General features: G+C 48.7%; 1 protein-coding gene across 10 annotated transcripts in view; it reads left to right on the forward strand.

The window, feature by feature from the left end:
* Positions 1 to 12,765, forward strand: part of LOC133355618 (uncharacterized) — a 180,150-nt gene extending 167,385 nt beyond the window's left edge. For all 10 annotated transcript variants that reach the window (XM_061572973.1, XM_061572980.1, XM_061572972.1 and 7 more), the window contains one exon: positions 12,581 to 12,765. In XM_061572973.1, coding sequence (XP_061428957.1) covers positions 12,581 to 12,755 — 175 coding nt within the window. In that variant the 3' untranslated portion in view covers positions 12,756 to 12,765. The remainder of the gene's footprint in view (positions 1 to 12,580) is intronic.
* Positions 12,766 to 13,256: the final 491 nt, after the last annotated feature.

Below are 13,256 nucleotides of genomic sequence, written 5' to 3' on the forward strand. Positions count from 1 at the left end.
CCTCACTCATTACGTGACGACGAGTACCATAAATGTAAAACTTGAACATTTGTTTGACGACAAAAGAGAGCTCGCGAAACAAAGTTTCATTCTTGGCACGACATAATTCAAATATCACATTCGGAATACATTTGCCGATGCGTTCTGTGTCATGATAGCTCGTACTGTAAAGGAATCTATTGGAAAATCTGATACTGAAGGCAAATGTGTTTTTGTATCGAGTAAAGTTTACTCATTGACAGATATTACTCACTTTGTTTTTTCTAACCGTTCTTTGATGCATACAAAGCAGTCCTCTGCATGGAAGAAAGAAAGAAAAACTTATTTCCCTAAGTGCTCATATGCTCTCAGCTACAGACCACTCTGAATGTTATGGGTGGGGTATCACAGCGAAAGGCCACACACAGCTAAACCATGGGGCTCCTGAAAGTCGCTCCAACAACGGTGGCAATAAATCAAGTAAATTCTGCTGCAGTGGCAGCAGCAAGATTTATAAACCTCGGTTAATGTAACCGGTTTCCTTTGGGGTTCGATTTTTATGCAGGTATAACATCAATGTTTAACTATAATCCTCCACCACCCGACAAAGCCAATAAACTTGTCACGTGGGCAAACATGGACATTGATTTGGTTTATGAACGAAACCGCATGGAATGTTGACAATTCATACACGACGTTTCGCAGGAGATTACATCCAGCATCGTCAGGTTGTTAACTGCGAGCTCGGATATTGTGTGGCATTATGCCGACGCAACACCTCGCCACGGTAGCAAGATGTCAACTCCCTCGCCTTGTATGCAGGACGTCGTGGGCTGCATCCCGACCCTGGCACCTGTATATTTGGAGTTTGTATGTTCTACCCAATGGTCGCGTGGATTTTTCTCCTGATCCTCCGGTTTTTCCCTCCACATTTAGAATCGGAATGCATTTAGAGTATTTGGCTGCTTTCAATGTCCGCATGATGAGCCGCCACTTCGTGTGATGGCCAGGTTGCTTCTGGGAAAAGAGCTGTGTAGCTCAAGTGGGCCTTGCACCTGGTGATATAAAACAAATTGTTGCTTCGTAATACTTATCAATATTGGCCGCGAAAGCCTACGCACTGCATCCTGTTCAGAGACAAGGTTGACCTTTGACCGAGAGCACTTCACTTGCCAGTGGTCGTGCAGCATCTATTCCCTCGCTCAGTGCCGGAAGAAGCCTCTCTTGTGGCTGAAGCTCCTACGGTTCGCTTTAAGTGTGGCTCCCGCTCGTGGCGACCGCACGGCTGCTGGCGGAGGTGCCAGTCGTGTGGGGTGATGACACGTATCCCTTCGGGGGCGCGTGGGTAGTGGGGAGGGCGGTCCTGTCCACCCTCTGCAGACATTGAAGATCCCGTGTCTCTCCCGGATGAAAGCAATGCGACGTTAACCCCCGGTGGCCTGGATAAAATACAACCGCGGCTTAATAATAAGCTCTTGAGTCTGGCCACATTTCGCTCCCCGAGCATGAATAATTCGCCAAATAAATTCTCCCTCCCTTTGAGGGCCGGACGTCTCGGCGAATGAGATGCGCACCACCTCAGTGGAAAATATTGGCCAGTAAATATATTACAAATAAATGCATTCTTCTTCATTATCCACCGTCCATCTACCACTGGGTGATGACCTTTCATCCTTCTTTCAAATGCCCTTCTTTTCGTCAGGCTTTCCCGTAATGCTGCTTTTTTTTCCTTATTCCATATTCTGATTTCATCTCTCCAATCCCACTACGCCGTCGTCTTGTCTGTGTACAATCTCTGGGGTTAAGGAAGCACGCAGGTCCACTTTAGGGCTTGGAATTGAGTTTCGGGAGTGTGGGTTCTTGTAAACGGCGTCATGTTTTCACACAGTCGCGGTGAATCCATTCAGAGTAAGATTTTCGGACAACTTAAAACGTCTTACCCCAGATCACGATTGAACTTTTCACTTATCCTGGTCTCTTTGAGTTCCCACCTGGTTAGGCAGAAAAAACGTAACTTTAAGGGTCTGTGGTGTCGCGTGCCTGGGAAACGTGAGCCGTGAGAATGGGGTTGGTGGATTACGCAGAGATCATGTGTTTGAGAAATGTCTCTGAACAGCACGGTTATGATAAGCGTCAGGACAGAACCGGGGTTGGTGACCAATGTGTGTGAGCCTCAGTCATCTCCCCTCATATTCGAGAGTTTTCTCTGGAGCACTCCCACGTTTTTTTCCTGCATGCAACAAACAATCCAAAGACGGAATTTGCTAAAAGGAAGCAAACTTGACCATTATGCAAATCCTAACTTTTTATTCCATTATATTATTGGGTAACTTTACGCGGGAATTTAACGGGTAATAGCAATTTATTTAGGACTTTAACAATTGTGCTCTTGTTATTTCAGAACTCTTCTGACATGAGATAAAATTATATATGTTTAAGCAAACCATGGTAATCGTGATATAAGTTATTATTTTTTTAAACAGACAATACATTGTGTGAATGTTCAACTTCTTTCACTACCGTACGTAGCCAACCAATGACCAGTGGACATGGTTCCTTATGATACGCCATCGTATCCCAGCAACCCCAAATAGGAAGGCGTTCATCCAGCAGTGGATCGATGAGGGCTGACGATGAGGCTAACATTTTAGCCAATGTACATTGATGTGTGGCAAACCACGATTTACAGAGCATTAAGAAGCATTTGAGATGGGCTACAATACATTCAATAATAATACGATTTATTTTTTCATGCCATCATCGATCACCACGCTCTGGTGATGGACAGGTGGCTCCGACGTCGTAGTGTTGAGTCAGGGCTGCTCACATCCTGGGCTCCAATCTGCACAGCCACCTCTGATGAACCCTTTCACCGTTCCGAGACGCCTGCAAGTTGCAGGATGCGGGTCCCGTTCGCAGCTGGATCTCTGATCGCGCCGTTGTTTTTAAAGACGTTGCTACTCACCGCAGAGAACCGAAGCGACACTACCGCACTCTACGATAGCCGGGTACAAAATGTGCCACACGCCCTCCCTCATGGCCTTGTGGGAGCCTCGGTACCGATAAAGTTACTTTACAACCGTACGCATACTCCATCGGAATGGGAAGGGGTTAAGCGGGGTCCTTATGCGCGGTGATGTGGCAGTCTCATCGATGAGCCGGTGGGCCCGGCCTAATCACCAATGACAAAAAAATAATCCGTAGTTGTACAACTTCCGTGCAATGAATAATAAGAGCCCAAACAAATTATTATAATTTTTTTGTGAAAAGGCTTGTGAACAAAAGTCCTCGACAGCCCTCCACAATCATAATCAGAATCTTTATTTAGACCGGAGGAATCCGATGAGCTTCAAACTCTTTTACACGAGTGTCCAGTCGTTCACAGATGTCAAGTTGACCCTCTGGCACGTGTGGCACACTCCGTCCAGTGGGATCTATAAATTAATTCTTCGTCTTCTGACGATGAGGATGGTATAATTTGAATGCGTTTTAAGGGGTCGGACAGGCTGCGATCAGCTCGCTAAGCTGGCGATGTGTCACTCAACCACGAGTTGCTGCCCAGATTCAAACCCAGGATCTTAGCGCGAGCTCGCCCGGTGCTCTAACAAAGGCATCACGAGCCCCGTGAGCCGTGCGGCCACCGTGACTAGTGCCGCGTCATATCGTGCGCCTTCTGAAGGGCTCTTCACTGCCGCGAGTCAAACGCCAAACCGCTTTCGCTGTCCCTAGTCTGTCGTCTGAAGGCCACTGAAGAACAAGCTGTGATATTTACATCTGCTCTCATAGACCCCCTGCCGCTGTAGTGCAACGAGCAGCCAGATGCTGCAGCCAGTTCATGGCACGCGCGCAAAGACGCGTGCTCCCCCCGCGTTGCCGGGGGACGCTCGCAACCAGCGATTACGGCCGGCAGGAGGGCGTTGCCGTGCCGACTCGGTCCCCCTCCTCCGGTGCTGATGTTTACTCACCGACCGGGTTGACCCACGGGGAGTGGGGAGGAGGTCCAGATGGCCACGAACCCACCAGGCACCGTAGCCACTGCCTGCAGGTTGGGGGTGCACTGCTAGAGACGTAATAGTTGCGGTGGTTATGGGTCATAAAACTATTTTGAAAACCAGGCGAGGCCCCACTGAGCTGTGTAGTTCTTTTTGTCAGAAGCTACCTGGCCGCAAATGATAGCTCAACGAAGTGGCTTGTCAAGTTCATAGCAGCAGCCAAATACTGTTAAACGCGTGATGTTGATTCTAAATGTGAAGGGATAAACCGGAGGACCCGGGGAAAAATCCATGCGATCGCGGGGAGAACATGCAAGCTCCAAATATACAGCAGGCATCAGGGTCGGGATCAAACACACGACCTCCTGTATACCAGGCGAGGGAGTTAACGTCTCGCCATCGCGGCGCATTTATAATTATGAAGCGCAGAGAGGCTAATTGTTTGCTATCGTTAACTAGTACTGAACGTGTTTTCCACGACAGCAGTGTAAGCTTATGACGAAATAAACAAAGTTATCCGAGAATTTCAATTCCAAATGCCCCAATCCCATTGACACTGATGACAGTCTGCAATAGTCTGAAGAAATACTGTGACGCTACGGATCCTATACCACGTACATATATACTGCGGCAGAATTCCTCTCATCCGTGCTGATGTGGGGAGACAAACTTTGCTGTGTCCGATATCCGTGGGTTCAGCGCGGGCATGGTGAACTCACAGCACAGTGAGAGGGGGAGTCTTTGACTGTGTGCATCTGTGTGTGTTTACCGTGTAGGTTGGAGCGGTGGGTCAGCGGTTAGCGCGCTGCGATACGAACGCCGCGACCCGGGTTCGATTGCTTCTCGCAGCCAACACCGGTGACGATTATCTGAACCGGTCGTGGGCCCTCCCCTAGGTTGACTCAGCCTCAAATGAGTACCGGTGCGCTGTGTAAACATCGCCACGAGGGAGACAAAGGCGGCCGGGCGTGGTGCTGGCCACCCACCCCCTCGTGTTTCATGCTGACCTTCATAGGTGCTACTCGCTAACAGCACTTGCCCCGGTTTCCGAGCGAACACATTATGAGGTCGCACTCATCACACACACAAAGTGCTCGCCACAAATGAACCACAACACCTCGCTGATCTCGTCAAGGAGCATCAACCATCACGTGGACTCCGGTCATCTTCGCAGCGGCTTTTGGTTAACCATCAAACAAAGGAGGTCACCGCATCACGCGCTTTCAGATGCGCTTCTGCGGCCGTCTGGAACGCTCTTCCTTCCGATGTTAGGAAGCCACTGGGAGCTATGCATATTTAAATAATTCTAAATTGACAAACTAATTTCTTTGGAACTGCTTGTTGTGTTCAGTGTTGTTGTCTTCCCCCCGCACCTCCGATTAGCACGGTTGGCTACGTACGGTGCGAAAGAGGTTCAACATACACACATACGTAGAAGGCTATATCTTTGTCTCTAATGACCGTGTGTATGCTGACGAATGTGATCATGTGTGTGTGCTGGCTTCGTGAATATCTGTTGACTTGTCAATGTGCATATGCACGCGTGTGCTGACTTTAAATGTGTGTCAATATGGATGTTTACCGTGTGTGTGTGTGTGCGTGGAGGTATACTTCAGGATACTTTTCACACGTGCGCGCGTGTGTGTGTCTGAAGATATCCATCGCGCACACGCACACGAATCCAGCGGCCCAAGTTTGATTCCCGCTCACGACCAATTTTGGTGATGAAATTTAGAATCGATCCTGGGCCTCCTCTAGATCGACTCAGCCTTAACTGAGTCCCTGGAGCAGTGTGTAAGCATCAGTACTGGGGAGACAAACGTGCAACCCACCCCCTGCCTGCCTTCACAGGCGCTGCTCCGTGGACAGCACTTGCCCCAACAGTCTGCTGAGGCTATGCAGGGAATCTTTGTCTTTGATCAGGAGTCAATATATTGGGGGTGTCCCTTAGCCATTGATAAACCACGTGGGATTGCCCAGACACGCGTGACACCCACAGTAAGGTTGCCCTCCTGCGTGCCACCGATGTGAGCCGTGGCAGAGAATTTAAGCGGGTGTTTCTGCGCTCATCGCACAGTCAGCAAACCGCTGATTTATATGCTGTCCATTTATTTATACGATATTTGTTTTATTATTGCTCTTGTTAACCAAGAAGAGTCTCGCTAAGTCCCATGGCTCTCCTGGCAACTAAGTACAACGATACCAGGTATTTTTGCAGATGAATAGATTATTGTTACAAAATGTATAGTAGTAGATTAACCTAATTCATGTTTCAATTTAATTGATTTAAAGTTTATTTTGATCGATTTATTGATTCATTATTAGTCTCTTACTCAGATTGTAAATGTTGTGGCTTGGCTCTCCAACACACCGGTTAGTGCTGTCCTAGTGACGAATTGGCCACGTTCTGTTTACGTGACAACCCTTACTAGTTGGCTGTGTCGGGTGGTGGCGGGTTTTAACGACACATTCATATATTTACGCGATCTAACCCAAAAACCTCTTTTGGAGTGTCTTTTTAGATTAGAACGTATTGGTATAATGTAAATTTATTAACGCAAACGCTCCACCACCCAGCGACAGGAAGCCATTCGAATAAAGTTGTCACGTGAGCAATCGCGCCGGTTTATTCGGTTTCGTAGAAATGTTGAAAAGCAAGCGACGTTTTGACAATCCCACCCTCGTTATGAATCATTACATTGGCCGCGAAAGCCCACGAGTGAAACCGATCGAGCGGCTGAAAGGAAGGCACAGACACTGCGGGATCCGCGTCACGTCTGGGCTGACGCACGCACACGGCAACGATGGAATTCTTGAGCGGTTTGTGTCGCTCGTGGAGACGTCGCCGGTCCAATCGTGGCACAGTCGCGACAACGCGGCCCGCACGGAGCCCGTCCTCGGGTTAGATTAAGCGTGCGCATAGCGGCCGCTCAAAATGAACGTAGCGTACGCACGCAACACGTGTGTCTCTGGTCGTGTTTAATTCTGAGAATATTCACTGTTCGCAGTGTGGAGGTGAGCTGCTTTCAAATAAATCCCGGTGCTCGTTTATAAAGTGATATTTTATGATGTGCCAGTTTAAAGGAAATAACAACATTTAACATTTAATCCCACCAAAGGGGACCTCAATAGGCAACGTGAGTGATGCTAATGATTTTATTGTTCCGTGATATAGATATTTCTTTGACACGCTAATAGATCAAAATGAGTTGCTGCTGAGAGAAAACAAACTATCCCGTGACATTTCGCCCCATCCGAGGGGTCATAACGATCTCAAAGGTGCACTCTGGGACCATTATCCCCAAGGTCACCAATGGTGGCATCATGAGTCTGATTGTTCCTGGGAAATGAGCCGAGTGTCTCTACACCTGAATTAGCGTTTAACGCGCCGCTCGTTTACATCCGTGGTCCTTATTTACAAGTTGAAACGCTATATTTTTATTTTTGTTTGGCTCCGGATCGTCTCCGTAGGACGACTGCTGGTGACTTCCTCGTGGATTGGGGTGGGTATTACCCACGCTGGCGGAATGGTATTGACGACAAAAAATTACTGTGGTAGTCGTGGTTTTGAATGTGGACGGTGGGTGAGAATTCAACTCTTGTTCTCGTGATTGGCAGCCCATGTCTGTGCAACATTTTGAATTAACTTGGCCAGTTATATATTACTACTATATTTACCCAAGAATGTCAGTGTGTAACACGCGTGACGTCACTCCACGTCGAACAGCCCCCCTCATTGTAATCATGAAGAAGTGACGTCTTACAAATAGACACCCCCCCCTCCATTAATAATAATTAGCGGGTGACGTCACTCCACATGGCTGGGCGAGGCGCCTCCTCCCCCCTCCACAGCGTCAACTTACAACCCTCACTACAAAGGCAGAACCCTCACGTCACGCGATCTCCGTGACGCTGTTGAGACATCAAAGTAAAAAGGACGTCACGATGAACAAGTGATTATAACCTTAAAATGAAATAGGTCTGTGTCACCGCAGCCTTACAAACTGCGCACGCATTGATGCAATGAATATCACATCGCTGCTCTGCTTTTCGCTTGCAAGCTTCAGATTTACTGCAATACACCCGTCCTTGGACGAGCAAAAGGCTAGTCAATGTTAAATAGTAGTGTAACAATTCACAGCCCCTACAAGTGAAGGACTTTGCTTCGAGATTATAATTTGTCTACATATTGTGCTGCATATATTGGCACGAAAACCCATTGCATACAGCAGCGATTCTTTGTTGCTCTCTGTCAAGTTGCATCCCCCCTTAAGAGAGGGCGAGCACACACACACACACAGAGTGTGGGGTGGATAGCGAACGCTGCACAGACGTCGTTACAAACACCCTTGCCGCAGTGCCTCCTGCAGACACTGCCGCCCTGCTCGCTCAAGGGTCCATCAGCGGCTGACCGGCTGGGCCGTGGTGGTGGTGGTGGCTATGCACGCCTGTAATCCAGCACTGGAGGCGACGGCTGGTGAAACACACGAATACAAATGTTGTGAAACTCCCTTCTCATTGAGAAGCTTGGGGGCGCCACGATGGCGAGATGTTAATCACCTCGCCTGGTATACAGGAGGTTATGGGTTCGATACCGACCCTAACGCCTGTATATTTTAAGTTTGCGTGTTCTCCCAGTGGTCACGTGGATTTTTCTCCAGGTCTGAAGGAAGAGCATTCCAGACAGCCACAGAAGCGCATCTGAAAGCGCCGCGCATAATGCGGTGACCACTGCCTTTGTTCGATGGCGATCCAAAAGCCACGGCGAGGATAAAATATAGTTATAAAGATGAAGTTCGTGTGTGCACGTGGAGTTTGTCTCTCTGTGGGCACACCTAGGCCATGAGTGGATACGTCAGCGTTTCGTCTGCCAGCGACTTGCCTCCGCTTGCCGCAACTCTCGTTGATGTCCCCCAAAGTGGTTAAACCAGGTCGTGGGCAACCAAACATCACAGGTAGAGCCATTTTATTTGAATTCGGGTGACAACAAAAAAAACCTCAATATTTCAAGAGCCCCAATGCACCGTGTGGTGAATACTAGAGACGGTGGTCCGTTAATAACTAACGTCACGAAGCAGTACATTAAAGAACCTGCATGTGTGACTGTAACACGTGGGTTTTTGCAGCCAGTATTATGATTATTCGTTGATGTTTGTGTTAGGCCACTCCATAGTAATCTGGACTAATCTGTGTCACTTAAGGCCCTCTACCAGCAGACACGGCCAAACAAATCAACTTGTCACGTGGTGTACATGCGTTTTAACTGCATTTAGCAGTTATATGCATTGCATGCTATTGCTACATTATGTTGTTAGAATCACATCACAGCGTATCCAGTTGCTAAATGTCCTCATGGGAATTGTCCTTCAACTTGCACGGTGAGTGAGCTGACACAGTAGCGGTTGTGCTGCGTCAGTGGGTGGCGGGATATTAACCATACTTTTGGCCGGTTAATTACATCGCCTACCCGAACAATCTTTCGTAAACGAAGGCGGGGTAAAAGTTAGGTGGACATTCCGGCAAAATATGCATTCACCGAAGCGCCGCTAATATAGTAGAATATTGCGTCAGCAGTTTGCCTGCTGTGTTTGTCTCACCTGATGACGGTTGCTTGTGTTGCGATCGAAACGTCGTGATATCTCTTAATGTTCTCTCTACGTGACTTTACCGAAAGAACCAAAGAGTATGGATTCCTGCAGTCACGAAAGCTTCAAATCAAGATTAGTAGAAAATTGTTTTGCCGCGCGATGAATTCATCGATTGGTAGGAATGAAGTTTTCGTTGGCAGGGTGGTGTGGGAGGAGGAGGGTGTGAAAAAATAATTCGCCAAAATTTCCGCTATTTTCCGTGGAAAAAGTCCTCTCCCATCAACAACACGAATGCGGGTACCCCGATAGATCGCGGAGGCGGGCGATGTGTTAACTCAAGCAGATGTGCCGGATAATAAAATCGCCAGCCCTCGTTAAAGAATGCCTAATGCATAAATAGAGTAATTAATCTGTCCTTGTGAGCGGCACGCGACCGTGGCGGTGCGGGGGGGATGGGGGGGCTCGCACGCGGTGCTTTAAAGTGAAAATAAATTACGGAGGAGTTTGAATGACGCGTCTGCAGTTTTAATCGGAAATACTTTTTTGCGTTTTTAATGGATGCGCTGCGCAGGGTACCACTGGTGCTTGAGACTCTTAGCGTCAAAGGCGGTCTTCGCTATTGCCTCGGTCGGCTTTTGTTTGATCTTCACAACGTCGTATCTGGCGTTGTGTTGACAACGTCAGCCGTGGGGTTAAAGGTTAACTGCCGCTGAGGTAGTCCTCCACCCACCACACCTGCTGCGTGTGTTCTTGTTGACGGTACTCAATTTGGCGAGCACCTTCACCAATAGCAACAAGGTAACTAAGCGGGCAGTGCGCCTCCTTCGCGTATAAAACAAATGTACGTTTTGTTGATACTTCCCATTAAGCAAAAGGCCTTCTGGGAGTGAGCAATTTCAGCATCGTTGGTTCAACGAAACCGAAACTCTGGTGCGGTTTTTGACATTCCCCGTCTCATCAGCATAGTTCGACTTGCTTGAACCAATGCTGGTTTTACTTTTCAAATTTATTTAGTTGAACACGTAGGCTTTGTTCAATGTAATTAGGGATTACATTTCACTTTTTCTCAACGGTCATCATCCAGTAAAATTGTATCGACGGCTCAAACGGGTATGGGGCTTTGCCCAATCTGCATCGGTGGGGCCTGAGCTAGCAATGGAAACTCCGCTTTCCTTTAGCACGACCCCGGTCTCGTCACAGCTTACCCAAAGGTTGACGTCCACCAAAGCGGTACACTTTGATTATTATTTTGTATTTATTTACTCACGTCATTTGCTCCACAGAGCGACGATCAGGGCGAGTTATCTCCTTGAGGATTTGAACTCGTAACCCTGCTGGACTTGCGCCGGAGGGCACGGCGCAAGTCCAGAGGTCGTCTGGGACGCGCGCTTGTGCTTCCGGGATGGGCCGATTGCCAAGACGGGCGTTGGAGTGCTCTCCACGAATCTGGCGACCGAGGGCGTGAACTGAGAGGAAACGGCTGGAGACTGTCATGGCGTGTCCAAAACTAAACTGTTAAAACAATTTTTTATTTTACCAAGTGAGGTCCACAGAAGCGACCTGGCCCACAAGTGATAGCTCAACGAAGTGGCTTACTTATCGTATGGAAATGTATAGCAGCCAAATACTCCAAACTCGTGACGTTGATTCTAAGTGTGGAGGGAAAAAGAACGAGAGGACCCTGAGTAAAATCCACACGACTACGGGAAGATAGACACGCAAACTCCAAATATGCAGACGTCAAGGTCGGGATTGAACCTATGCCCACCTGTGCACCAGGCGAGGGCGTTAACATCGCACCACCGTGGCGTCTACTTGTGTGAGATCTGGCGGAGGGGTATAGAGCGTTGGTAGCGAGTCGTGGTGGTGGTAGTGGTGGCGGTAGTGGCGGCGGTGGTGGTGGTGGCGGCAGCGGTGCCTTTGATCGCGATGACAATCTTCATCTTGACGGCTGCAGTGCTACCCGGTCTGATGTGGCGTGCACATTCGGTAAATTGGCGTGACCCACATCTCTGAATTTAACACTAATTCACGCGTTGTAATGCGTGATTAGCACTTAGAATTGTCCTTAAAATATCCACAGCATTTTGCTTGGGACGAATGTCTTAATTGCGATCACGTTGTTACATGTTTGACTTGCTGTTGGTGTGTTCCGTTCATTTAAGTGTGACCTCATCTCAGGATTCCGCACAAACGGTGGGCGACACGTGCAGCACATACCTTGAGCTTGATGAAGCGGAGGAGAGGGAATTGAGGTGGTTTAGATTTTTTGACAAGCCAACGGTAGAACACCATCGTCCAGAGACGATGGAATGGTAGAGAAGGTGCACGTATTTTGTTGAACGATGTGAGAACTCCGGAGACTGGGATGGCCTCGTTGGTAAAAGTAACCTCAGCTAACTCTACCCTGCCTGGGTATCGAACAAACCGCACTTGGCACGGAGGGTCTCAGCAGTGTGAACAGCCAGAGGAAATGAAAGTTCTTGGCTAAGCTTTTTATTTTTTTTTACAAATCTTGACTACGACGCCGGCGCCGCATGTGGCCCTCACCATTGATCCACCCGCAGGGCATCGGCCACTTTCACCTGGCTGTCCGCCGACAACGTCTGCGACAAACGAGCGGTAGAAACGTCCCCTCTACTCGGCAACCGTCATCGCCGCCATCATAGACGCGTGTCATGCATGCGCGCGCGTGTGTGTGTCTGTGTGTCTGTGTGTGTACGGGGAGCGGTGGTGTAGCGGTTATGAACCCGGCGACCCGGGTTTGATTCCCGCTCGACGCCAACGATTATCTGAACCGGTCCTGGGCCTCCCCTAGGTCGACTCGGCTTCAAATGAGTACCCGGTGCGGTGTGTGAACATCGCCACCGGGTGAGACAAAGGCGGCCGGGCGTAGTGTTGGCCACCCACCCCCTCGTGTGCCGTTCCGGCCTTCGTAGGTGCTCGCTAACGGCACTTGCCCCTACAGTCTGTTAAGGCTACACGGGGGATCTTTGTCTTTGGTGCGTTCTCTCTCCGCAGGATGTCCTCGGTCGTGTCTACCATCGCCCCGCGTCGCAGGATGTGCTTGTTGTGCTCCCCACGGCGGGTCGCTGAGCTGCCGGGCCGACCTCTTCTTCCCCATGCTGCCGCTCTGGCCGTGTTATCCACAGCTCTAGGCCGACTCTTGGTTGGTATTTTGCGTCGCGGTGTGTAAAGCCGGAAGGTTTAAGAAAGAAAATGGTTGAAATAAACATTGGGGGGGGGGGGGGGGGGGGGAAAGTGTCTTTCGTTAATTTTCCGTAACGTCAACCCCTTTTTGAAAGTATCTCAATACAGCGTGAAAGAAAAAATACACATCAATGTTCGCTCACCCTGAGCCATTGGATATTTGAAGATACAGGAATTTGTTTTGTTTGTTAAACAAGGAAGCATTTAAAAAAAAAAACTCTTAAGGAAGCGTTTGTTGTTGTTGTTGATGCTGCTCCGTGTCTTCGGGTTACTTTCTGTTGATGTCTTTCATTGTTGTTGTTGTTGTTTCGGTGTGTGAACGCATTTCGAGATAAGCGCAAACTTTTAAGGGTACAGTTTTAGACTTCTGAAGGCAGCGTAAATGCAGATATACGCACGGAAAACCGTCGGATTGCTTGCAGAAGCGTTTAAGTGATGAAAGTATCGTGAACGCTGGGATATTCCCAGACATTTTGATGTTGCGCTT

Source organism: Lethenteron reissneri, chromosome 51, assembly GCF_015708825.2.
Source record: "Lethenteron reissneri isolate LAM-NWPU_2019-01 chromosome 51, ASM1570882v1, whole genome shotgun sequence".
NCBI classification, from domain to species: domain Eukaryota; kingdom Metazoa; phylum Chordata; class Hyperoartia; order Petromyzontiformes; family Petromyzontidae; genus Lethenteron; species Lethenteron reissneri.